Source organism: Camelus bactrianus, chromosome 8 (genome assembly GCF_048773025.1).
Source record: "Camelus bactrianus isolate YW-2024 breed Bactrian camel chromosome 8, ASM4877302v1, whole genome shotgun sequence".
Lineage (NCBI taxonomy): Eukaryota > Metazoa > Chordata > Mammalia > Artiodactyla > Camelidae > Camelus > Camelus bactrianus.
The window spans coordinates 38,630,456-38,655,238 of NC_133546.1; the positions used below are offsets into that span (position 1 = coordinate 38,630,456).

General features: G+C 34.5%; 1 protein-coding gene across 2 annotated transcripts in view; it reads left to right on the forward strand.

Moving 5' to 3' along the window:
* The window catches only part of GOPC (golgi associated PDZ and coiled-coil motif containing), a 40,441-nt gene extending 15,658 nt beyond the window's left edge, over positions 1-24,783 (forward strand). The window contains exons 2-9 of one of the 2 annotated variants that reach the window (XM_010965475.3): positions 5,975-6,139; positions 7,722-7,745; positions 10,675-10,850; positions 11,874-12,039; positions 14,368-14,463; positions 15,646-15,810; positions 17,893-18,073; positions 20,897-24,783. In XM_010965475.3, the coding sequence (XP_010963777.1) occupies positions 5,975-6,139; positions 7,722-7,745; positions 10,675-10,850; positions 11,874-12,039; positions 14,368-14,463; positions 15,646-15,810; positions 17,893-18,073; positions 20,897-21,027 (1,104 nt within the window). In that variant the 3' untranslated portion in view covers positions 21,028-24,783. The remainder of the gene's footprint in view (positions 1-5,974; positions 6,140-7,721; positions 7,746-10,674; positions 10,851-11,873; positions 12,040-14,367; positions 14,464-15,645; positions 15,811-17,892; positions 18,074-20,896) is intronic. The other variant, XM_010965476.3, reaches the window with a different exon arrangement.

A 24,783-nucleotide genomic window follows, 5' to 3' on the forward strand; every position in this document is an offset into this window, starting at 1 on the left:
GCAGCGCTAACATCACAACTTTTTAGAATATCACATTTTTATTACAATGAAAATGTGGGCTGAAGATTTCTGATCCGAGAAAGATCACAATGAATTGATGTTTTAAATTTTAAAAATTCTTTTGTGAAAACGGAAAAACTAGAATTACAAAAGAAATCCAGTGATAGCCTCTTTAGCAAAATTAAATGAGAAGCTATTGTTAAAAGCCCCATAATATGGGTAGGTTGGGGTAGCAGGACCCTCGCAAATTGCATGTGGAGGAGCATCTGTGTGGCAGAAGAAATAGAAAGTGGTCCCAGAAACAAAGAAATTACTAACAGATTCCAGAAGGAGAAAATGTCACTTTGGATGGGAATCTTGAGCAAGTGATCTGAGAACAACTGGCAGAGCTGCCTCCGGGTTGCAGGGGAATGCAGAACAGACCACGGGGACACTCAGAAGCTGCACGGAAATCAGAAAGTAAAAAGTACCGGGGGTGGACTTTAAGAATCTCAGAAATTTCTAACAAAAACTGCTTTTGAGAAAGACACAGTCCAATTCTAAAAAACACTGCTAGCAATAGAATACGAATTGAGCAGGGCAGAAACAGAAGTTTGAAAGGAAGAGAGTTTGTATTCAAGATAGGGGAGGAATACATACAAAGGAGATTGATTTCAAAACTGATTCTGTCTACAGAGAAGCCATGGTTTCAAATAGTTCATCTTAAGGCCAGAGGAGGGAGCCTGCTAGCCACGAAGCTAGGAAAGTTCTCTGTGCTCACCGCAAACCCTGCATGGAAGTTTCCTACCAAGCATGTACTACATAAAAACCCATTTCATTTAAAATGAGTAACAGAAAAGGATGTTATTTAAACCCCATATAAACGTACTGTAATCAAAAAAGATAAAACTAATAGAATAATATAACAATAGACCACAAAAGCATATTAGGAAAATAAGCCCACAAAGCAGATGAAACTTATAAAATAAACTAAATGAAATTAATAATGGTATTCATCTATGAATAAGATAATTCAGAGATAGGAAAACTCAAAAATAAAGTAATAAATTAAAAGAATACTTACAGAGCTTTGGGGAAAAAATAGGAAAAAATCATTTCAGACTGGAGCCTAATTTGGAAGAAACATAAAAAACAGGCAATACAGTAAGTACAGTAAGAGAAGGACGACGTATAAGAGAAAAACAAAAAGGATTTGAGAGGAAATTGCAAATATAAAAGATAGGGAAAGAGTAATATTAGTGTAATTAGAGCCTCTGAAGAAGCATGAAACAAAACAAATATTTAAAACTACTATCAACAAACCCTCATTTATTGCTGTTAGAAATGTACAATGGTTCAGCTTCTGTGGAAAACAGTTTGATTATTCCTTAAAAAGATAAACACAGAATTATTATGTGACTCGGCAATTCCACTCCAAGGTATATAACCAAAATAATTGAAAATAGGTATGCAACAAATATACATACATATATGTTCATAGCAGCACTGTGCATAAGTGCCAAAAGATGGAAGTAGCTCAAATGTCCATCAACTGATGAATGGATGAATAGGTTGTGGTATATACATACAGTGGAATATTATTCAACTATACAAAGGAATAAAGAAGTACTGATATATGCTGTAACATGGATGAATCTTGAAAACATTATGCTAAGTGAAAGAAGCTAGACACAAAAAGTCATGTATCATATGCTTCCATTTATATGAAGTATCTGGAATAGGTAAATCCATAGAGACAAATGCAGATTGGTAGTCCCCAGAAGCTGGAGACAGGGAAAGTGGAAAGTGACTGCTTAATAAGTACAAGGCTTTCTTTTGGGGTGATGAAAATGTTTTGGAACTAGATGTAGGTAGTGGTTGCACAACATTATGAATATAATAAATGCCACTGAACTGTCCACTTAAAATGGTTAATTTAATGTTATATGGATTTTGCCTCAATAAAAAACAAATTACCAACCAATTCACTCATAAAAGAAAACTATCACTCTTAAAAAATAGCTCACTCTTAAAAAAAATTCAGTAAAGTTTTCCTGAAATAACGCAGCATTAAATCTGCATATTGAGAAGAATACACATGGGCCTAGAATGATGATCACCACACTATATTTTAGTAAAATATAGGGCTTAAAAATGAAGCAGACACAAGATCAAGTCACTTATAAGACAAAGCAAGGATTAAGACTGTACATCTCAATAGCAGCATTTAATACCATACACCAATGGAGCAACGTATTTAAAATACTCAAGGAAAGAAAACATGAGCCAAAGATTTCATATCCAGCCAAACTGACTTCAGATATAAAGACCACAAATAAATAGTCATGAATATGCCAGAAATTAGGGAATATTATTATGAGACCTTTCTGAGACATCTGCAAGACCAGAGAAGGAGTTGAAATCATAGGTGCAGCTTTGGTAAAAGGTCTAGTGATCAGCATAGAATTTATTTATTAGTGGAGTTAAGACTACTAGAGTTAAAGATGAGAAAATAATATCTAAATGTTGTGTGATGTATGCTCTGTGGTATAAATATAGTGCAGCTATCAAAAAAGATTAAGATAGAGAAAAAAGAAGAAAGAGAAAAGAGTATCTTGAAAGTATTACATATCTAGATAATAAGGCTATTATCTAAAAGTAATTATTGAAACAAAGATACAAAGCTTCTAGAATACTAAAAAATACATATTTTAAAATCTAACAATGAGCAGTTAAGATCTTACATGTGTATACACCATATACAAATGTAACATGAAAAATATGATGAAAGGTTAAAAATAAATAGACAAAATTATACTGGGTAAATGCAAATAAAATGAAAATAGGAGTTGCAAACTTGATAACAGATAAGGTAGATTTCAGGCCAAAAAGCATTTAATGTGGAGGAGGAAACTATTTACTACCTCAGAAAACTGAGCAATATTGAAATTAAGCACTGTTCATCAAAAGACACCTTTCAGAAAGTTAAAAGACAGACCACAAAATGGAAAAAGGTATTTGAAACTCATACCCAATAAAGGAGTTTGTAGTCATAATAATACGTGTATATATCTGTGTGTATGTGTGTGTGTGGAGAGAACGCCTATAAATCATTAAGAAAAAGATTAAAAACTCTGTAGAAAAATAGGCAAGAGACTTGAATAGGCACTTGACAAAAGAGAATATCCAAATGGTCAATAAACATATGAAAAGGCGGTCAGCCTTATTAGTAATCCAGAAGTTTTAATTAAAACCACAACAAAATGCCACAGCATTCCTACCAGAATGGCTTTGTAGATGCAGAGTGTATGCTTCCATTTATATACCCATTCAAAACCAGGCAAAACTATCTGTGGTGTTAGAGTTCAGGGTTTTACTCTGATAGTTACCTTTGTTGATGCAAATGGAAGTAATGATTGGAAACGGGCCACAGAAGAGTCCTGGGCTGCTAGTGCTGCCCTATTTCTTTATCTGGGTGGTGGTAAAATGGCTATGTTTTTTTTCTGTAATTGATTGTGTGTGTACTTCTCTGATGTGAGTTATACATGAATTAAGAAGTTATTCTGATACAGAGTGATCTCCAGGAAGCAAAAAAGCAGGAATGCAGCACAGTGTTTTTATTATGAAACATTTTGGTTTGGTTTATGACATGCCACCTTCTTTCTTCTACCTGTCGGGCCATCCCTGACTGGTTATTAGGTAAGCCTCAGTCCTTGGCCATCTATTCTCCCTCTGACTCAGTCCTAGGATGTTAATTCACGTCTCTATACTCCTGGTTCCAACCCTAGTCCCAATTTACGACTTCCTTTTTTTTTCTTTTCAACATTCTGTGGGGTCGTTCCTGTTGATTATCTCATGGCTGACACAGAAACCCACATGTCTAAGACTTAAACTCTTCTCTTCTCCTCCCTCGTGTCTAAATAAACTACCATCCTAATCTTACTATTTCCATCAATGGTTTCACCATTCTCTAAACTTGAAATATTTGAGTTGTCATTGACCTCATCTTCCATTTGACATCCAGTCTAAGCGTTCCTGGCAATTTCCTTTCATCTATGTGAAATGCTTTATTTCCCAAGTTACCATGCTAATGTCATTTAGAAAGCTGTGTAGGGTGTTGCTAGTGTCCCTCTCTTCATCTCCTTACCTGCAAATATCATGTAACTAAAATGTCGAGCAAGAATGTTCTACAGTAATACGGTATTGATGGTTGCACAACTCTATGAATATACTAAAAAAATCACTGAACTGTATACTTTAAAGGAGTGAATTTTATGGTATGTTAATTACATCTCAGTAAAGCTATCACTAAAACAAAAACGTCAATGAGAGCATTTAGGGATTTCCTATCAGATTTATCTCAGTTTCGGTTTATCATCCAAAGCGATTCATTGTAACCAGCCTCACTTTCCTGTGCAGTCTTGTCCAATCTACCAACATACAACTCCTCTAAGTAGTTTTATTTCCTTGCTAATAACATCTTCATATTCTAATAAGTGCTTTCATATATAAGATTAATAATCTTACAAAAATAGTCAAAGTCATGGATATTGTCCCTAATTAATTTTTTAAAATTTTATGGAAATATAGTTGACTTATTAACATAGTGGTTTGATGTTTTTATAGATTATACTGCATGTAAAGTTGTAAAATATTGGCTATATTCCCTGTTGCTGTATATATAAATAGTATCCTATTTATTTTAAACCTAGTAGATACTATCCTATTTTAAAATTGGAGAAATTTGAGTGGAGACGGAATGATTTATCTGGAATCACAGGGCTAGTGTTAGAATTCATTTCAATTTAAAGATCTTTTTTGAGCATCTTTTATGTACTAGGCACTGTTTGGTGCAGCTGGGAGGCTGAGATAGATCCTAATGCTCTGGTCTCTGTACTAAGGAATTTACCTAGGTTGCTTCTAGTCTCTGTCTGCCCTTGCTAGTGTTCTCGTCTGTTGACTGCTTCACTACTTCTGTTTTGTCCTTGTCATTTAACTTCAAAGCCCTTTCTAAACTCTCTTCCTCACTAACCTTTAAACCTTCCTTTACTATGAATTCCTTGGGACCCAAACAATTCTAAATATATCTGTAACTTGATACATTTTTCTTTAGTTGGTTCAAATGTGTATATATTACCTCAGTTGATAAGAAAGTTTCTCAAGGGCATAAATAATTATCTTCTGTAATTTAGAAAGTATTTTTCACATTTTTTTCTCATTGGACCAGCATATTCCTGGGCCCCTAAATGCTTGTAAAATTATTTTTAGTAGAAAACTGAGGCCTTGTCTTGATCTTTAATCTACTTTTAGTTGGGAAGATCACATACACGAGGGACACATCCTGGGCACAATTGTAAAACAGTGTATAAGTTGTGAAAAAGGAAAAACTTTAGATTGTGTGGCTCAGTGGTTCTGATGAGTTGTTCTGCTTACTGTAACACTTAGCTGCAACTTACGGTTAACTCTGATCTTCGGGCCCACTCAGTAGTTTATACTTTGGCACCTAAAACAAACAGATTGTGGTCAGGCTGATTTGGACTAGTATTCTCTGAGGTGGAGACAGAGCACCATTTATTGGCTGCTTCTGTAACATGCTGTTAATGTTCGTGGATCACTATAGCACATACTGTTTGAACAAGGTGATGAGCTACGCCCGTCCTGTATATTTTCATAAACTTTGTATATAAAGGTGAAACAGTGAAAAGCTTTCTTAAAGGAAGCAAAGTAAAATGGAACTAGCATTCTGTGTTATTAGAAGATACTATGTATGGTAGAGTTTTTCCACTGAAATCTCTTATACTGTTGATTTTATGTCAGTTTAGAAGGATGTTCTGTATATAGCTCGGTCAGATAATGGTCTTCTAGTGTTCACCTGTTTATTTTAAAGGTAGTCTCTTTGTGTCATTCTTGAATAATACTTAGAGTCAAAATAAAGAAAATTAAGCAGACTCAATGAAGCATTACTTAATGGTTTTTATTGTTGGTATTTTATAAGGCACAGCTGGTGGATCTGAAATCTGAACTGACAGAGACCCAAGCAGAGAAAGTTGTATTGGAGAAAGAAGTCCATGATCAGCTTTTACAGTTGCACTCTATTCAGCTTCAGCTCCATGCTAAAACTGGTCAAAGTGTTGACTCTGGTACTATCAAGGCAAAATTGGTAAGTAGTTTAGAGGGTAACACATACTTACATGTATCTTAGAGGGTGAAGAGGAGAATTTTTAATGAGACTTTTTAATTATGAAAGTTAATATAAAAAAACTATGTGCTTATGGAAATTTTAGAAATACAGGAAATATAAAATAAAGATAATAATCATCATAATCATCCACAGTCTCATCACCTAGAGATGATCAGTGGTAATATTATAACCAGTTGGTACTTAGGATTTTCTTCCTATTTAAAAAGAGCCATATAAATAATTTTGAAAGAGTTTGTGATTGTAACATATAGACAATTTATTTGCCCTGCTGTATTGGTTAAGATTAAGTTCAGCTACATATGACAGAAATCCTGACTAACATTGGACTTATTCTTAAATAGTACAAATGATTTTCTCTCGAAGCCCTGAGACAGGCAGTCCAGAGCTGATAATGGCAGCTCCCCAGATATCAGGGATCCAGTTTCCTTCTGTTGTGCTCTGCCGTCTTTAGCTCGTGGTTTCTGTCTTTAGGATTTCGGCATGTCTGCATTCCAGGTAGGAAGAATGTAAGGGCAAAATGATGCTTCCCAGCTGCATTGACCTTCTTTAAAGACCTTTTCATGAAATCTTCCTCAGCTTTTTGCCAGGCATTAAGCCATCTCGTTGGCTATCCCTGGCTGTCTGTCAGTCCCTTAGTTGGTCACATGGCCACCTCCAGTAAAATTAGAGTTCTCCTAATAAGGAAGAAGGGGAACATGGAGCTGGATGCCAACCAGTAGCACATTTTTCCTTTTGCTTTTAATATGTTATAAGTTATTTCCCCTGCCACTGAGTGCTTTGTCGTGTTTACATAATGTTCATTGCATAAATGTTCCATAATTAACCATTGCCCTCTTAATATAGGTTGTTTAAATAGAATTTTTTTTAAGTCTCCTTTCAGTTTAACCTCATATGTATTAAGTGTGTACTGTGTGCCAGACACTTTGTTAAACTATAGGGGACACAGCAGTGAATAAGACAGAGAAAGCTTAGGAGAGGCAGGAGATGAAATGATGCTGATGATGACAGTAATACATTTTAAAGTTTTACTTGTTTTCAGTTAATCCTTTGATTGGTTAATTAGTTCCTAATACTGACATGTTAGAATTTATTTAAATGAATATTTACATTCTCCTGAAGTTTTTTTAAATTCTGATATTCTACAAATCTAAATTATTATTGTTGTTTTATTTAGCTGAAATGAGTCAGGTTCATAACTGCTTCTTTGGAATATTTGATACTAGTATTGAGAAACAGTGTACATTTTCCCTAGAATTCACCTGAAATTTTAACATTAGATTTGAAACATAGTGCTAATAGATTTGAATAATGGTGCTATATAGTAGGCACCGAACTAGACATGTTAACTAATTTTGCTGAAACAAATTTTTAGTGCTATACAGTTACCATTGCTTGTAGATTTACAAGTGTATTTGTTCCAATGAACTTTACCCAAGTGATGTTCAGCATATGGGAATTTTCCTTATAATGATTGTACCACTAAATAAACTCATTTGTTTGATAATTTTCTAATTATAAAACTTTTTTCTTATATCTTAAGTCTGTCCCCTCTATGGAGGAGCTGGTAAGTATGCCGTTTCTGTTTTGCTTTAATATGTTATGCTGAAGCGTTCTTAGTGCTTTATTCGCATATTACGTGTTGTCAGTTTGTATCTGAAAGTGATGTTGATGATGGTGGTTTTTTAATGTGCCGGTACCTGAAAAGTTTAGTGGGTAGCCCATTGCTCTTTTCTCGCCTCATGTTGCTAAAAGATTTTTCTTTTGTTTGTGATTTGTTGCCATCATTTACAGAAGCCATCAATTTTTGACAGCTTCTGAGCTTTGTAACTTGCTCATACCTCTACTTGAACAGCTGGTTTTCCCACTTAGGTGTTGTAAAGATATATTATGCAGGCCTAGCTTTTTTCTCCTTTTCTATTTTAATTTATTCCCAGAGAAAGAAAGTGCATGTTGGTTTCTTATTCATCCACTGCATGTGTTATAACTTTTCACCAGTCTTGAGAAACTTATGTGGCCTTTGAAACAACTGAATTTTGAGACCCTTTATCAGAATTTATTTTAGAAAGTAACAGTACAAATTCTTAATATTTTTCCCACTGCCCCACCCTAGTCAGGTTCCAGGTTGTTATATGACTTTTCGTCTTTTGAAAATATACTGTTCAGATATCAGAATACAGAATTAACTTCTTCATTGTTACCTCATGATGAACAGGTTAACTTAAAAAAAAATTTTTTTCTTTAAATATAGAAGTGATTAAGTTCAGCGTTCCTAGTTCTGTTCTTGCTTGCATCTGTTAGTTTCAGGCCTGCGAGCTTGTCATTCATTAGGGATTTGAATCATTAAACAAAGTAGTGACTTAATATGTTTCTCAGGTTTCATAAATATTTTATAAATAATTCATTAAGGAAATTGTAAGTAGATAATCTTCAACATAAAACTTATTTAGCCCATAAACAAAGAATTCTTGGTCTTCTAGGAACCCTTTTCCTGAAACAAACAGCATGAACCTCATTAAATGTCATTTAAAAAAGATTTTTGTTCATATTGTCCAGACTGGTTTCTTTTGGAACTGATACCTGCCCTTTTAGGAAAGAGGTTCTGAAATAAATTGAGATTTTAATAATTCCAAATTTGTAAAGGGAGAATTCTAGATTATTCTTCAAATTAAAAAAAATATATATATGGAAATTGTGTTCTAATGGTTATATTAGTTTTTCACAGAAGTTGAAAAAGCCTGCTAATTAATCTTACTTCTGTATATCACATATATAATGATAAATACTTTAATCAGAGAAGTGGCAAATATATCCAACATTTGGTAGTTGTCATTCGTTTTAGCTTGTTTTTTTAAATTTGTTTTTAAGGTTGTGGTACTCACTACCTTGTATTTGAATATATCATATATTGATGTTTAAATATATCATACATTGATAAACTGTTGTCAAAACAGTAGACCAAAGCAGACATTGACAGTAGTACCAAAATATGTTTCATTTAATTGTTAAAAGTTCCCTTATATTTGTTTCTCAGCTTAATATTCTCAACAAAAGAGAAATAATTATAATAATCAGTACTCATACATTAGAAACAATATCATTTGCCATTCACTCAAGAGAAACGTTTTTCCCAGTGCTGAGGTAGAGCTTTATTTGAAGCTCCTAGAGGGGCTATGGCGGTCTCGTGAACAGTGCCACATCTCATCAGTAAAGACAACAGATTTTCACAGGATTTATAGATTCTGTAAATTAGTGAGCCAGTAAAAGCAGTTCTGTAAGTCAGTAAAAACACTTCCACTCAGGATAAATGCAAGTTTACAATGTTTGGATGGTTCTCTTGACCCCAAAATAACACTTAAAAGATCTATCAGGGCCTTTATTCAACTCTCAGAAAGGTTTTATTGGGCCACACAGTCTGTGTGTGTGTTTGAATTTGACTTGACTGACTTTAGGCAGGGTTTTGAACTTTCTGTTTTCCCCTCCACTTTGTCTTGTTCCTGCCTATCTGTTCTGTGCTTGGATTCCAAAGGCATTTACATTTGTAACCCTTGATGTATAGAAGTAGGTATACTGTACTTTGTACTTTGAAGGTAAATTGAAAATGATCTCTCACATGTGAGTTGGTAATAAAAATTTGATGGCAAAGATACTGAGATATATTACATTCTCTGGCTAGCACCTATAAGTTCACACATATGGGTTATCTACCATGGCATCCTTTTTTAAGAGCTAAAAATTGACATCCATCCTACCTCATAGTAGGCAGGCGAGGCCAGTATTTTCCCTCAGAAAACAGTTCTTCAGTCACTTTAACATGCAGACAAATAGATGAGCCAGATCCCACTGTTCAGTGACACTCTATACCCTAGAGGTTCTTACCTATAGGCATTTTTTAATGTGTAAATATTTTAATGCAGTTGTTGCCAGCATTTCTCCATGATCATGAAATGTTTTAAAAGAATTAGAATATCTGTTCTGATTTAAGCATTGCAAGTTTCTTATAATCCTCTAAGATACATTAGCTATAGACTGTATCTCTGTGTAACTGAATGATTTTGGCTTGTTTATAGCATTGTTGCATTAAAGTTAATTAAATGTTTGGGTACAACCACCAGAGTGATTGTTTTAGTCGAGTTTCTTGAGTCATTTTTAGAAAGTAGAGAGTAGGTTCAGTTACCCATTGAAGCCATCCATATTAGTATGTATAACATGAGCTTAGAGAAGGCTACTAATCTTAGTGTCCTCAGGATCAAGGTGCCCTCCTCCATGCTATTATCTTATCTAGAAGTGGTTCCAACACCTTCTGGTACTAGTTAAAAAGAACTGGATCCAAGTCTTTGTGTTTCATTGTATAGAATTGAAGTGGTAATCTTTATCATATGCTTTCATTGTTGTATCATAGATTGTGTGCTTTTGTGTATTTTAAAGAACATGGTCTGTCGCTAAAGAGTCTTAAAAGTGTTAGCATTACTTTATTTTTTTTTTAATTGCCATAGGAGAGAGAGCTTGAAGCAAACAAAAAAGAGAAAATGAAAGAAGCTCAACTTGAAGCTGAAGTGAAGTTGTTGAGAAAAGAGAACGAAGCCCTTCGTAGACATATAGCTGTTCTCCAGGCTGAAGTTTATGGGGCAAGACTGGCTGCCAAGTACTTGGATAAGGAACTGGCAGGAAGGTGTGTGAAAGATGGGTATCCTTGTGCTCTTTGGTGACCAGTTGCATAGTTAAAGAGGTTGACTCCTATCTCTTGTGGCAAATGAAATATTAATCTTTATCCTAAGAGTGATTTTGTAGTTGATTTTAGCTTACTGTTGTTAACTTAATATTGATAGCATTACATATTGCGGATTTATTTAGCCTTACTAAGTATTTATTGTTTACACACACACACACACACACACACACACACACACTGCTAGTAATTTACTGTAAAATGCTAACAAAAAGCTGCACTTCTCAGTGTTTCCTGCCTTGACACCATAGCAGATGGTGGTCACATGTACAGCATAACCTCTGTAGGAATTCTCTCTGTGATCAGTGAAACCCACTCTTTCTTGCCTTTCAAAAACATGTTGGAATGACAGTGGTTTTATCATAATACAAAGTTCTGCTTTCATTAATTTTTTACAGTAAATAATTTACAAACTTTGATTCATTATTAGTACTAAATAATTTTCTGCTTGTTGTTTTAATGTCACATTAAGAACTGATGTGGAGCAAATAAAAATAATTATATCATCTTGAAGTGCACACTTTCTAATAATTTTACCACATTTAAGATAATCCTTTTGTAAAAAGAAACTGTCATTGGGAAGAATGTTTTGTACAGTTGGCCGCATCTACAGACTAGTATTCAAAAGTATCTCAGTTCGATGAACTACCTTGATTGCATGCAAGACATGAGACGTGTTAATGCCATCAGTCTCATAAATTGTTTTAAAGATGTATATGGATTAAGTATATAAATAAAGAAGGTCTCATTCATTTTTTGTAAACTGGTTTTCCCTTGAAGACATCTGTTCTTTTCAGAATTTTCATGTCTTTATAAATCTGAGAGACATCAGGAAGTTCTTGCGTTTTAGTTTCATTCCTGACATCAATTTATGCAGAAGCTACTTGTATTCGGTAATTTTTTGGAATTCTTTCTATAGTATACATAATGAAAAACTAACTGAATTAATTCCTTCCCAATGTGAAGGGTCCAACAAATACAATTACTAGGACGAGATATGAAGGGACCTGCTCATGATAAGCTTTGGAACCAGTTGGAAGCTGAAATACACTTGCATCGCCACAAAACCGTTATCAGAGCCTGTAGAGGACGGAACGACCTGAAACGACCGATGCATGCGCCTCCAGGCCACGTAGGTTTGCTTCGCTGCTTTTTCTCACTCAACCTCGTCCTTCCGTTAATCACAAATCCTTTGCATTTTTTTTATTCTACTAGTATTTAAAACCTTTATTTTAAAAAAAGAAAGTGAGATTAAACGTATTTAAAATAGATACATATTTAAAATTCCAACAGCCCATATAGCTCTTTACAGACTTACTAATGCTCCGAAAATGATACTTTTGAAGACAGTGGACTATTGCTAGCAAATGCATATTGCTTTGGCTCATATTTCAGAATTTTCCTGGATCTCGATCAGGCATGTTTCATGTTTTAAGCTTAGCAGAGAATATGTGGTCATATTGATGAATTGGCAAATATTTGGGGGTAGTTCTTTAAGGGAATTTTTAGTGACTAGATTTGAATGTAGTTTCTCAACTAACATTTACACCTGTTTGATTTCGCATTAAGATGGAATTTGAGATCTGTGTCCAGTTGTCTGCTTCTTAGCCACCATTGTACTTCTTTCTATCTGGAGAAAAATATATTAAATTTCATTACAACAGCTGCCTGATGATACAAACCTTAATATAATAAAATCATACCTAACTCCTACCCAGTGGCTCATATATATTGGTGCCAGATAAAGCCTGGCCTTGAATGGTAAAATTATTTGTTGCCTCTGCAGAGATTTTTGTAAGAAGAATTGGTATGTACATGGAGTTGGTTGGAGAGGGGTGGTGATTGCAGTAAGCATTTATGCTGTTGTCTTCTCTGGGACATTGGTGGTCCCCATTAGCATCTAGGCAGTGGCCAGATGATAAATGTTACTTTATGCTAAATAAAGGAGTTTGAACCTTAACTTGGTTATAATGGGATTTTTAAATAAAATAGTTGGCTTAATAAGATTTAACACTGTTTTGACACTTACTTTGATATAGTGAAGAGGATATATTGAAAGAGGGCCTAATTGGAAGATACATTTAGAAAGATAATAAAGTAAGGAGAAAGTGATGAAAGGAGAGGCAGGTTTGGGAGAATTAGAATCAAGCAGAGTTGGTGACTAACTGGTAAGTAGGTGAGTGAGAAGAAGTCTAGGGTTTTGGTTTGGGCAGCTGAGTGAAATGACGGCATTCGTTGACAAAGGAAACAGAGGCAATGGAAGGTTTGGGGGAAGAGACATCAGTTTTAGACATGGCAGTGCTTGAGGTGCCAGTGGCACAGCCACTGCGGCTGGGAAATATGACTGGAATTTGGAGAGAATTCTGAGCTGAAGAATTATTAAGTAAATCATCCTTTATAATTGAAATCAAGGAATTCAGTAAATCACCCAGGGAAAGTATGTAGAAAGTAAAAGGATGGAAGGAGACTTTCATGGGGTGAGGGAAGGAGATGGCTGACCAAAGGAAGAAGCCTGTGGTGGAGCTGTCAGATACAGGCCATCTAGGAGAGAAACCAAGGAAAAGAGGAGATTTCAAGGAGAGGATAGTAAACAGTATCAACTTTCTGCAAGGTTCATAGAAGGCAGTGACTAAAAAGTATTCACTGAATGTAGCCGTATTGGTCACCAGTGACTGTAAAGAAGTCAGCGTCAGTGGAGCAGGTGGGGGCAGAACCCGAGTTACAGTAGTTGGAGTACTGAATGTGGGGCGGCAAGGGAGAAAATTAGCTTTGTGTGAAGGTTAAGGAAAGATGGAGGGAGGATAGTAGGTAAAGAAGATAGGGGGTGATTAAAGGGTTTTTATTTGTTTAGTTTTGTGTTTGTACATAGTCAGTATTTTAAAGCTGGATGAGTCTTGGAGTTTTTTCATATGCTGAATTAGGGAAGGAGCTTGTAGAGACAGGAAGAGTAAAGGTACCAGATAAAGAATTATTAGTGGAGCAAGGTTCTTTAGTTAAGAGGTAGACTCCAGAGCTCAAAGGAATGAAAAAGTAATTAATAATCCAACTGGCATTTTGTTTTTCACTTCTACAAATCAGTTAAAATGAATCTAGAACTTTGAGATACTTTCCAGTGAAGATAATGTTACCTACTTTTGTTTCTTGAAGATACTTGTTTATCAATTAATTCCTGGCAATAATTTTTTTTTGTAATGTCCTACAATTTAAAAAGAGATGTATCAGTATTAAAGAAATTAACAAAAGGGTGAAAAAAATCTTTTATACATTTCACCATGTTAATACAACAACTATTTTTGCTTTTCCACTTTATCCATTAATTATTCTCTTAACACTATACTGGGTATCTATTACAGGAAATTAATAAAGATTTCTAAAAGCAAGTTATGATAGTACGGGTGTACTCTTTTTGGCATATTATGTAAGTAGTATTAATTTTTCTTCTTTTTTTCCCCTCAATAAGGATCAAGATTCTTTGAAGAAAAGCCAAGGTGTTGGTCCAATTAGAAAAGTTCTCCTCCTTAAGGAAGATCATGAAGGCCTTGGCATTTCAATTACAGTAAGAAGTAGTGCTTCCAGTCTCCTTTTCTACAGTTATCTAGTACAATCATGCTCCTTTGTTGGAGCATGAGGAATAGGAAATAAAGTACTCTGAATATATTTTCTAAATAAATTTATCCCCATGGATACCAACACTTTTTGTATGAACTTTTTTTTGTATGTAAAGCTTCCTAATAGCTGTTGAGTATCACTTTACTAAAAGTTTTACTTTAGTAATCGTAGTTTATAATTTTCATTATGACTCAGGTCATAGTTCTGTACCATATCCTGTGATGCCTGAAGGAGCCTTTGGGAATGGATATAACTGGTTTCTTCTGTGTTAATTGGCTCCAGATTGTATTGTTCTTTTCTCTAGAGTATCTGTTATCTTTCTCATCTCATTTCTTTGAGATCAGATTTCACTGGCTCTTGGGTCCCAATAGTCTTCTTTTTTAAAGTTGATGCCTTTACAACCAGTTGTTTTGGACAACCTTCCTGAAAGCAGTCTATTATTAAAATACATATATATTTAGAGTCATTTTGCTGTTGTTCAGTGCTTTGTTCCAGACAAATGAATGAGGTGGCTTTATACTTAGGCACTGTATGAGTTCATTCGCTTTCTGGTAAGCTTAATGTAGAAATGTTTCTTATAATAAAAAGTTTATTTCTTGGGTATTTATTGAATACCTACCTGTTTTGAATGTACTTCCCTCAAAGAGCATAAGTTTTAGAAGGAGAAATAAGATACAGACACACAAATAATTATGACTACAAGCTAGAAAGTAAAAGATATTAACTACTGCATTTTATTTTTGTAGTACATAAAATAATGGTTTGTCTTACCACTCATAGTGATTTAAATTCGATAAAATCTAATAGTGCTGTGGACTACTAATATATAAAACATTTTTATTTATACTTAAGAGAGTTTAGCCAATTGTTTTGGCTTTTCAGGGGTTTTTTTGGCTCTGGAATGTGTTTTTAAAAGCACATGTATGTTATTAATCATTTTGCTTAGAGGTAACTCTGATATTCTTAATAATTTGATTCACTGTTATCTAAGTAGCAAATAGGATTTCTCTCAGCCTTTACAGAGACAATATAGGTGCTTACTGGAATATATTTTTAGGAAAATATTTTATCAGTAGAATGGTCTGTGACTATACAAAGGTAAACTAATTTATTGCTTTCTTTTGGTTAGGGTGGAAAGGAGCATGGTGTTCCAATCCTCATTTCTGAGATCCACCCAGGGCAACCAGCTGACAGATGTGGAGGGCTACACGTTGGAGATGCCATTCTGGCTGTTAATGGAGTTAACCTAAGGGACACAAAGCATAAAGAAGCTGTAACCATTCTTTCCCAGCAGGTAAGTTCCCTTTATGTAACTAAAATTGGATCTATCAGTTGTTCTTTTTGAATCAATTGAATATTATATACTTCGCTAGGAGGCTTCTCAAGTAGTAAAATGTATATAGATAAGAGTTTCCTTTGACTTGGGGCTTTTAGAGAAGACAGCCAGATTTAGTGGAAAAGATACTGTTTGCCCTTCTCCACAGCTATATAGCTTTGAGCAAGTTGCTTAAGTCCTTTGTGCTACAGTGTCCTCATCTGAGAGCTGTAAGGATTAAATATGTTAATACATACAAAGTGTTGAGAATAGGACTTGACACTTGGAAAGCAAAGCATCACTAATGACTGAAACACTATACAAATATGAAGTATTATAGGAAAAAAACTGTGCTAGAAGTGGATTGATTTTACAATCATAAATGTTAGAACTGAAAGTGTCCTTAGAAACCATTTAGACCAACCCTTTTATTTAAAATGAATGAACTAAGGTTCTTAGAGATTAAATGATTTGCTCAAGGTTGCAGAGCAAATAAATTACAGAGTTGAAATTCATATCCAGGAGTCATGTTTGTTATCCAGAGTACTTAAGATGTTTTTGTTTTGTTTAGTAGCAATAGGGTTGAGGGAATTAGAGAGTTGTTGTTAGTATACGGAGGTGTTTGTTGGATCATCAGTGTCGTATGCCAGGGTAGAATTGAGTCTCAGAGTTGAAAGTGACTTTATAGCTCGTTTGGTTCAACTCTACATGGTGTATAAACCTCTGCAATATCACTAATTAAGTAATTATGCTAAAGGGACGACTTGTGGATAAAGCAGTCCATTTCATTGTTGTACATTGCTGAGTTTTAGAAAGCTCTTCCTTGTATTAAGACTAAAATCTGTGTCTTCATGACAGCTACCTAAAGACTGTCATCTAAAACTTCACTGAAGACTGCCACTGCATTGTTGATCCATCTCCCCAGAATGGTATTTTTAAAGCATTATCTGATAAGGGAGCTCCAAGAATGCAAGTTAGCCTCTTTAAGTTGCTGTTTTCTCAGCCCAGCTTGGCTGTTACCCAGTAGCGGAGGAGTGGGATGAATGGCAGCTGTGGTAAAGGAGATGCTAATAGGCAGTTCATGAGATACACGGTTTTAAGGAAACACTAAGCACATGTTAGAATTCTGGAGTATAACCTTAAACTTCTGGGAGAGAGGAACACCAAAGAGACTTAGTGAGCAAAAAATGACATGCTTTCTTTTGAGCAAAGGCAGGGCATAATTTTCAGAGAATTGCAAATACCAGACTTGTGTGTAGTGATTATAGTCTGTTATTAAAAGATGATTATAGCTTGGAATTTTTTTAATGTAAAATAATCTGTAACTTTTTGCTTGAACATAACATGTTATTGAAGAATAAGTACAAATATTACACATCTAGTCTAGTAGAAAAAGCAAGGACTTCAGAGTCAAATTTCTGTTTTTCTATTTTACTTGTTCATCTTGTGGAGAGAGTTACCTGCTTTCTTCAGGACTCACTCAAGTTTCTCATTCATGTACAAGCGACTACACTAGGGTTGTTCTGAGGACTGAAGGATATAATTTTGTACAATAAATACAGTAATTACTATTACTGAATAGAATACCTGATTAGCACTGTGTCTGGCACTCAGTGAAAGTTAAGAAAAGGCTCAAGACTTATTCAATAAGAAACAGGAAAATCATTGTGTAGAGGTTTCTTGAATTAGTCCAGGAAGAATCTGTGTGATGCCCTTAGGTGCAACTTTAGACTATTTAGATGGTTTTGCTGAATTGCTACTGTGTAAAGTTTAAAATGCAAAATGACTTTCAAACTGAACATTTGTTCCAAGATTCTGTAAATTAAATAGTTAAGCATCCTTTTTTATTTTAGGTCTTTTAGCAAAAATATTTTGATCAGTAGAAAAATCTACCGTAATGTTAAAAGGAAATTGCTTCTACCTCATGAGAGTCTAGAATTTCATCATTTGTTGTCTTGAAAGGAACTAAATCTGAGAGCGCTGCTTCTCACCCCAAAGAATTTGGAAATCTTTTAAAATTATAATTAACATGGTTTCCTCATTTTTTCCCTTCCATTTTAGAGAGGAGAGATTGAATTTGAAGTAGTTTATGTGGCTCCTGAAGTGGATTCTGATGATGAAAATGTAGAGTATGAAGATGAGAGTGGACATCGTTACCGTTTGTACCTTGATGAGTTAGAGGGAAGTAGTAATCCTGGTGCTAGTTGCAAAGACACAAGTGGGGAACTCAAAGTGTTACAAGGTAAAAATCACCCTAAAAGTTACTATTAATGTATTCATTATGAATACACTTAAAAAATACAAAAGCCTCAGATGCCCATCAGTAACACTGTTCAAATGATGGGGTAATCATCACTGACAGAATGAACAGCTTTCCCTTGCTGTATTACAGCTTTATTGTACACCAGTAATTATGCCAAAATTCTACTTGCGTATCAGTTCTTCTGGATTCATCTTGGACAAGTGTGTTACCAGTTACTGAACTATAAGTGTTCTTTGAAAAATAAATAAAATTTGAGTTTTCTAGACTCTGAGACAAAGACCAACGTGCCTTTTAGAGTAGATACATCTTAATGTCATGTTGCTGTTTTAATGCACATTTTTCTCTCATAATACAATGATTCTACAGGCTGCATGTGAATAAGTGATTAGACTGTTATCTCATGATTGTTATTAGAATCAGGGTATGTGAGGAGGGTTTTTGGTGTAGTTCCTTTACTATCATTTGTACATATTTTAAAGAAAAATTCCAGCACTTTCTTTTACATAGAGCACTGGTTCTTAAGTTGTGATTCATCAATCTTTGGGGGCGCCTGAGACCTTTCAGGGGGCTCTTGAGGTCAGAACTTTTCATAACAATACTAAGGCATTATTTGTCTTTTTTTTTTTTTTTATGTTGATATTTGCACTGATGGTACAGAAGCAACAGGAGTAAAACTCCTGGTGCCTTAGTATGAGTCAAGGCAGTGGCGCAACTTTACTGGTGATCATTGTGTTCTTCCTTGCCATCCACTCAGAATTAAAAGGAAAAAAGAGTGCCAATTTCTCTTAAGAATATCCTTGATGAAATAAAGAAAACTGTTCATTTTATTAAATCTTGACCCTTGAGTACTTGACTTTCTAATCTGTGTAATGAGGTGGGAGGTATGCATTAAGTACTTAGTCTGTATGCTGAACTAAGATGCTGGTCTCGAGGAAAAATACTTAAGTCATTAAGTTTCTAGGTGAACTAGTCATTTTTTCATAGATGATGATTTTTCTTTGGAAGAATAACTGACAAATTATCGTTGTTCAGACTATTAGGCAGCCATTTTCTTTAAAATTAACAAAGTGAGTCCATCACTTCATGGCAAACAGCTGACAGTGTTCATTGCCAGTGATAGAAAGTGAGCTTTCAAGTGGAGATTAGAATTTCGTAAAGCATGCATCCGCCTCCGTGGGCTTGACAGCTTCCCAGCACTTAGAGAGCTTTTCTAATATGATTGGTGGTGATATTAATGAATGTGATTTATTGATATAGTAAAATAAAATATGTCAGCTTTTGCAATTGCTACATAACCCGATGATCTAACATTTTTCGAATGACCAGTGCATGATGTTACTAAAATCCTGGGTGGGTAAAAAAGGCATTCAAAGTGCAGGACAGACAAATGAATTTTAATGTAGCAGAGTGTAAAAGTTCCTTGATGTGGTTTCAGGTTCTATATTGTAAAATTTTGGTATAAGATCAAAAAACAATTGTGACAGTTATCTGAAAGGCTAAGAAGCTGCTCTTCCCTCTTCTAACTATATACCTGTGTGGGGTGAGCTTTCTTCATATGCTTGTAACAGACTGAGCAGAAGCAAATATGAAAATCCAGCTGTCTTTTGTAAAGCCAGACATTAAGGGTATTTGCAAGATTGTAAAATAATGCTACTGTTCTGACTAAATTTTTTGGAAAATAAAATTTTTTTCACTAAACAAATATTTATGTTAACATTTATAGTTTATTGTCATTTTTAACAAAGTAATTTTTTAATTATTTCTCAGTTTTAATTACTAATATGGTGAACGTCACTACCTCATATAACATTAATAATACACATAAACAAAAGCTCTTTGCGATTCTCAGTACTTATTAAGAGTGTAAAGGCATCCTGAGACCAAAAAGTTTGAGAACTTCTGGCATAGAGTTTTGTAGAGAACTGATGAACTGTTGCCCTTTGGTAAACCTATATGTTATGAATTACCTATACAGAGACAGCAGTAGCAGTGTTCTGCCCGTGTATCTTGAACTGAACTATCATGGCAGGATGTCGAAACCTTATACTGTTGAGCTGATTTCCCTAAGATCTCATCGTCTTTTACCCTGTCTTCTATTTTTCTGTCAGAATTAGAAGGCTTGTCCCTTCCTTTTTGCAGCTGAGGCTAAAAGGCTTCTCTGTCACCTGTGTAAATTGCAAACCTCTTAAAATGCGACTCAGTACTCTTTTGATAGATCACTATTAACTGACTCAGTTCAAAAAAAAAAATTCACTTGTTATTGTTTAGCACACATCTGTGCTTCATAGCTCACTAAACAGGTGACATAGTCAACTCATTTATTTGCAAGCCTATTGTCTGTTTTGTAGATTAACCAAAATTAGTTTGAAATTTTATCTGGACATTGTCTTACCAACAAATTCGATTTAGTGATAAATTAGTATGTGCCTCAGTGAACTGAAGTTAAATAATCTGAAAGAAAAATGTAAAAGAAAAATACAGTTTACAGTTTAATAGGTATTTATATAGGTAGAACTGACTGAATTTTGCTAATGTGTGTAACAATTCTAAGTTTCATGGAAAATTAGGTAGGAAATTTTATACAATTTTTAGATAGGTCCAATAGAGAATATTTAGAAATCTTTACAGTGTTTGATATCTGCTATAAGAAGGAAGAATTCCTTTGTCAGAAATTGCAAACTTGATTAATATTTGCCTCATATCACTATTATTGATTACAGTGGGCATTCCTGTGTTATTGCTCAATAAAACTATGACTTTTTTTAAACTAGGAAGTATCTGCTTTTTTTCTCTTTCTTTCAGGATTTAATAAGAAGGCAGTAACTGATGGACATGAAAACGGAGACCTAGGAACTTCCAGTGAAACTCCATTAGAAGACAGTGCTTCTAAATTAGATGATCTGCACAGCCTATATCATAAAAAATCTTATTAAATCGACTGTATCCCCAGACAGGATGATTAATCAGACTATTCTGAATTTGGGGCACTAGGGAAGATGGTGACAAAGACTGTACAAGATGACGGGAGGCTGTTTGTTGCCTAAATGAAAGGCGGGTACCTCAGGGCTTCATGTGAACAATTCTAAATGCATAAAACTCCCTGTTCTCTGTGGTATACCTAAATTAGTTCTTGCATGTAAAGCAATTTTGATTTCTTAAAATGGTAAAGCACACCAAAGCATGTGTTTCCCAAAAGGATATTACTAGGCTCTTAAGTACCAAATGAAGCACTGCTGCTTTATTTGGTTCCTTTTCCATTTAGTAGAAGGACAGTGCTAACTGGAATTTTTTAAAGAAATAGCCTTTAAATATAAGAGAATAAATGAATTCATATTATATATTCCAGAATGTCAAGTGTGGTGTTTCAAAGGATGGAGTTTGACACCATGAATTGAAGAAGTGTAGGCTTCATTTAAATTTTTTTAACTGACAGAATGGTTTCAGTGTTGTTTTTTTTTAATTTATCGTGCTTCCTGATATCTAAATCAGTTCTTAATGATCATTTATTGTAATGAGTTTGCCGTTCAGCTTTATTCATGCAGTACGAAATAGTTTTCTTTAAGCAATCCTTATATCAATCAAGGCTGCATTAGAAGTAGTTTCAGGAAAGTTATTGTACATTGAACTTCTCTCATTTTTAAAAGAAATGCAAATAAGTGTAAAGTATCTGTTCGTAATTATGTTGCTCTGTGTGCATGGTGTTGGAGCAATACATTACTAATGTTCAGTCACAAGTGCTTTTATTCTAGGATCCACAAAAGACAGTTTTGTACATTTTGAGTTGTTCATGTTTGTCTTGTGATAGTCATGGCACTTAAAGATACATTCTTCTGGTGGTGAAAGCTCAGATTTATTACGATGTCCATGAAATACATCTAATTCAAACAGCAGTTCTCTCTCAAAGTAAACCGATGTGCCAGTCATCTAAAAAGCTGAGGCACTGGTGGGTAAGATAAGGTGAACACGTTTTGATACGGTATCATTTTGGATGGCTTTTCAAGTCAGTGTATGTTTGACTAAAGTGCTTTTCATATGCAAACTAGATTTGCTACTTCTCCTATCCCAGGATTAAGCATGTAGTGCCTGCTCTCTCTTACTTTCATTCTGCAGGCCACTGTACATTGTGGGGAAAGTGAAAACATTGCATTTAAAGAGGTGATTGCTTTTTCAGTATCACTGTTTTAAAGGATGTACATTTAGGGAATATTACTTGGGGGAAAGCCTATGAGGCTTTTAGAATATTATCAGTATCTCATTTCTAATACTCAAATGTTATGTGATGTAAAACACATTCTCTTGTCTTTCCTAGATGCACTATATATTTGTTCATAGGTAAATCTATAAAATGTATATACTTTATTTGGTGGTTTTGGTATTTATAAATTTTATGTTTTAACTATTGCTCATTTATAGTTTGTTTTGGGTGGTTTTATTCATCTGTATATCACCATGTTAATTTGTAATAGAAATGCACTTCATAGTATATGCAGTTACTGATATTAAAATACCTTGTAGCATAACGTTGCCTCTAAGCAAAAACTGGTATTTAATTATACAGCTGAATAAGCAAGCTCCATGTTACTTGGCTCCTGACAGTCTAGGCCTCTTAAAAGAAAGAAAGTTTTCTCCTTAGGTATTCCCCTACTCCAAACACATACGCCATGAATGACATGAGATCTGCAGACTGGATTTAAGCCAGTGTATTTATTCATTTAGTCAAAAAAAATTTGTTGTCTCATATCTGAAAACTATTTTGTTGTGACTTGAAACCATGTTATTTTTATCTTTTTTAAAACACAGCCTGGGATGGTATGGCCATGGAATTTTTTCAGAGACTGTCCTTTATCTCCTAAGACTGAATTCTTAGGAAATATTAGCTAAAACCTTTTTATTTTCAAGAACTATCTAATAACAGGATTTTTTTTAGAGCCTTGAATTGGCATATCTATGAGGACTCTGTGTAATATGAATGATTGAATGAGATGGTTATGATATAAACACCTTTCTTGGGCTGATAAGCAGAATGAAAAAATTTTCTGGGTAATTTAAAATTGCAAAGCTCAGTTCTCATTTCATTCCTGCTTCCCCTTGGTTTGCAAGCCTGTGTGAGAACACTGCTGCTCAGATGCTGCTCTGAGATTCCTGTCAGGTGTTTAGAAAGTACGCAGTTAGAGGTTCATTTTATAACACAGTGTCTTTGGGGGATGACCTTAGAATTACAGGCTTTTTCCTAAGGACTGAATGAGAAGCAATTTTCATGTTTTCACATTTATAGACAGGAAACTCATAACATGTTTCTAGGACAAAACCAAACAGATAAGGAGAGAGCTGTTGCAAAGCCATTACAATTAAAGAGGAAAAAGAAAAATATACAAATGCACATACAAACAGAATAGCTGGGAAAAAAATTTTCAAGAGTGTTGTGTGTTATGTGTGTATATATTTGCATTTAACCTCCAAAATTCTCAGTGTCTGCTGTGAATATGATGGCAGACAACCTTTGGGTTATGAGACTTGTTAAAAAAGATTTAAAAGAGATGAGAATTTTGTGATCCTTGGTAATATGACTGAACAGTTATCCCAGCTTATCCTTGGTGCTGGTTCTACTCCCAGCACAGTGGACTTACTTTGTTTTCATGTTTAAAAACAAAATATATTATTCATGTGTAAATTGCACATTACCTGACATCCTTATTATGTAATCCCCTGTCCCACCTATCCAGCCTTCCGTATAGGGTCGGCCTTAAATCTGTAGGATTTATGGCAAATGTATTATATATAATTGCATTGAGTTTAATATTTTTTATTACCCTGTAAATGAAGATGGCATCTCCTACATTAAAATAGTATTAATCTTATTTTTAAAAATAAACATTTTTAAATTCTTTCATGTTAAATATTTATTATTTATTTCCAGTAGCTTCTGTTATTTGAACCAACAAATCAAAGTCTATGCAAAGTCTGAACCTAGTTACTATGGTGGAACAGGTTATTTGGGGGCAGAATTAACTTAGGAACTATTTAACCTGAGTTAGTTAAAAACATGCTGGTTGGAAGGAGCTGTCAGAGCACCTGTGGGACCAGTTTTCTGTTGAAACTTAGCAGGTGCAGAAACTCTAGTCTCCTTGAGTTAGTTTTATGTTACAAATATGATAGCCAGTGTTGTCTTTGAGGGTAACATTGACAAAAATTAGAAAATAAACCCTATGAGATACTGTGTAACAGGACATTCATCCATTTTGTCATCTAAGCACATACGATTTAGAAGCTGTGGGTAGAATAATTTTTAGAAACATATGTAAACATTGTTCAGTTTGTTTCCCTCAGACGTTTTACATATGGCCATACATAGTCAACCTGGGAACTAGGTGTAAAATGTATAGGAATGCTTGTTCTTTGTCCAGGGTATTTGAGGTCAATCAGGAGGCAAAACTTACAAATGGTACTTTAAGTAGTAATTAATGTAAATTATATTTCATAAAATTACTTGAGTTATGAACATTTAGAAATACATGTTTTTTTGGTTTGTTTGTTTTTTTTGTCATTGAATAACCTTGATTTAGTCCTAATACAGTGTGCTGTGTGTCAGTTTACGCTCCCAGTTCACCAAGCAGTTTGGAAAAGTCTTTCCCCAGAATTCATCCACATAGGATATTGTTCAGTTTATGAAATAAAAAGGATTATTTGCA